The sequence below is a fragment of the Varanus komodoensis genome, unplaced genomic scaffold, assembly GCF_004798865.1.
Source record: "Varanus komodoensis strain SLA01 unplaced genomic scaffold, ASM479886v1 scaffold73, whole genome shotgun sequence".
In the NCBI taxonomy this organism is placed as follows: domain Eukaryota; kingdom Metazoa; phylum Chordata; class Lepidosauria; order Squamata; family Varanidae; genus Varanus; species Varanus komodoensis.
Genome location: NW_025336386.1, coordinates 454,749 through 457,365, shown reverse-complemented (window position 1 = coordinate 457,365; position 2,617 = coordinate 454,749). Strand labels below are relative to the sequence as shown.

General features: G+C 66.1%; 1 protein-coding gene across 1 annotated transcript in view; it reads right to left on the bottom strand.

Moving 5' to 3' along the window:
* The window catches only part of LOC123034828 (heparan sulfate glucosamine 3-O-sulfotransferase 2-like), a 5,880-nt gene extending 4,895 nt beyond the window's left edge, over positions 1-985 (bottom strand). The window contains exon 1 of the mRNA XM_044452526.1: positions 826-985. Within this exon, the coding sequence (XP_044308461.1) occupies positions 826-985 (160 nt within the window). The remainder of the gene's footprint in view (positions 1-825) is intronic.
* Positions 986-2,617: the final 1,632 nt, after the last annotated feature.

The window sequence follows — 2,617 nt, the reverse complement described above, 5'->3', positions numbered from 1 at the left end:
CGGCTCCTCTTTAAGGGGCCGCCTGACGTCAGGCGAGCCGGGGCCGCCCCCGCCGCTCGCGGTCGCCGCGGCGCAGGGCTGAGCCCCCGCACAGCGCGGCGGCGGGAAGGGCGACGGCGCCTCTGCGCAGGGGCAGAGTGCCCCGCTGCCTCCCAGGCGGGCCCCCGCGGAGGCTTCTGCCTCCCACGCTTCCCGAGTCCTGCGGCGCTTCCAGCGTGGCGCCCAAAGGCTGCCCTGCCTGGCGCAGTGCCGGACGGGGGGAAGCGGGCCGCGGGAGCAGAATTTCCCGCGACGGTTGTCCCCTTCCCAGACGCGACGCCTCTCCCCGATCGCGGGGGGGGGGGTGCTCCCGCCAGAGGCCGGATGCGACCGAGGCGCGTCTTGCTCCCTCCCAGGACTGCCCGAGAGCTTCCGCGCCCCGGACGCCCTAGTCCGCGCGGCCCTCCGGGGCAGACGGGCGAGGAAGGGGCGCGGCGCTGATGTCCCCCGCGGTGCCCGCGCGTGTACCGGAGGCCTCGAGCCGTCCAGGCAGGGCTCGCCCGCCCTCCTGCCCCCTCCCTCCCGGAGTCCCGGCGACGCCTGGCGCGGAGTCTTTGCCGGAGCTGCTTTGCCTGGGCCGGCCCGGTCCCCGCTCGGAGGGCCGCCGGCGCGGGCAGAGAACCTGAACGGAACGGGCGGCAGGGAGCGGGAGTGATGGCGTGTCCCTTCCCTGGCCAGCGTGCGAAGAGCCGTCCTCCCGCGAGGGCCCCAGAGAGCTCCGGAGCATCTCAGGGCTTCTCCCATGCGCGCGCGCGCGTGTGTGTGCGTGCGCGCGCGCCTGCACACGCGTGTCTTCCGCGGGATGGGCTGAGCCGGTAGAGTCGAGGAGGCGAGCCCGCGGCCCTTCCAGGACTTCCCGGTCGGACTCTCGAGAGGAAGAGACGCGGGACAGGGCGGCGGGCGGGAGCCGGGGCAGCGTGCCCGCGCCGCTCCCCGCTCGCTCCATGCCCGGGGGAGCAGGGTGGCCACGCGGCGTTCCTGGCCCCTGGCTGGCCGCCGCTCCTGCCTGCCTTCCCTTCCCTTCGGCAGGTTCTCCCCTCCCTCGGGGCACAAGCCTGGCGTCCTTCCCGCCCCGCTCCGGGCCAAGTCGCCCTGCGGGAGGCGGCGGGGCGGGCAAGGGCCCCTCCCGGGGGAGCTCGCATCCCCGCGCGGGGGACCCCGCGGCTCCCGGGTCTCGCTCCTGCAGGAGTTCACGGCGGAGCACCCCGAGCAGCGCGAACGAGGGGCGGGCGCGCTCGGTTCCTTCGCCGGCCGTCCGGGCTCTCCCCCCGCTCAGGCGTCCCCGCCGAGGGGCACGCAGCTCCTGGCACCCCGCTCTGAGGCCCGAACCGGGAAGCAGCCCAAGGTCACGCCGCCCGAAAGGCACGCGAGCCGCAGCTGCCGCTTTCCCGCAGCCCCAGAGCTGCGCCCTGCCAGCCCGCCCTGCCCTGCTTCCGAGAGGGGGGCCTTCCTCCCAGCGCTCGCTGGCACTGAGTGGATCCCGTTGGCTGTTTAGGGCTAAAGTCTGAGGTTATGGCAATAGCGTTAGATGAACAAACTGCCTACACGTTTGCATATTGGAATTTTAGATCGTATTTTCATTGCAACTATGTATGTATGTGTTTCTCGATTGCATTTCTTCTTTGTATTTTTGAGAAATTGCTGTGGCTCGCCTAAAGAGGTTGGCTGCTGGGATAGAAATAATATGAATTACAAAAGCAGACTAGGTGCCACGATGCCAAGTGATGGGAGTGCTCATCTCTGTCCTGCGAGAGCCGTGAGGGCCCCGCTGCCTGCCCTGGCCGGGAGAGTGTTGGCTGCCATCTTGCAGACGATCGGCAGGTCGCTGATGGCGCAAGGTGGGCGGGACAGGCCAAAGCCACGTGCCGGGCTGGACGCGGTGCCAGGTGCTCCTCGGCAGAGGTGGCAGTGCAGCTCGTCACAGCCCAGAGCTCAGTCTGGTGTGCACGTCCGGTTCGAGCGCGCCACTGCTACCTGCTGCTGTTGTGCACTAGAGAGTGTTGTGCAAGCAGCACAGGTCAGACTAGAAGAGGGGGCAGCTCCCTCCCTGTTCTTGGGCAGAACCACCCGCTCAGGCCCTGCCTTCGGCCTCCCGATCTTGGCCATGCTGAAGCGCAGGCAGAGAAGAACCCTGCTGCCACGCAGCTTTTACGGGCTATGAGAAATGCTGGATGGCTCATGCAAGTGAGCCAATCTTGCTTTCTTTCTGAGGTCAGAGGCAATGAAACCAATTCAGGCTGCCAAGACAAGCTGTTGTGGACTGAATTTTTCATTTCTTGTCCTTTCCCTTGACCTGCCCAAGGATGTTTAGGAAATGTGAAGTTATGCAGAATGAGATAGTGCTTTCATAAAGCTCAATGGTTTCTCCCCCACCGCCATGTAATCACTTTGAGCACAGCCCTGAAATGAAAGGGATAAAGTTGTTTATGTTGGGAGAGGGAGGGGGAAGGGCTTTAGTCTCGGTGAGTCGATTACAGAGATTACTGCTAGCTAATCCTCCCGTATCTGTCACTGATGCGATAAAGACCCTAACAAGACCAGTGGAAAATTCTCTGTGCATTGGCCAGTCCGAGGGGCT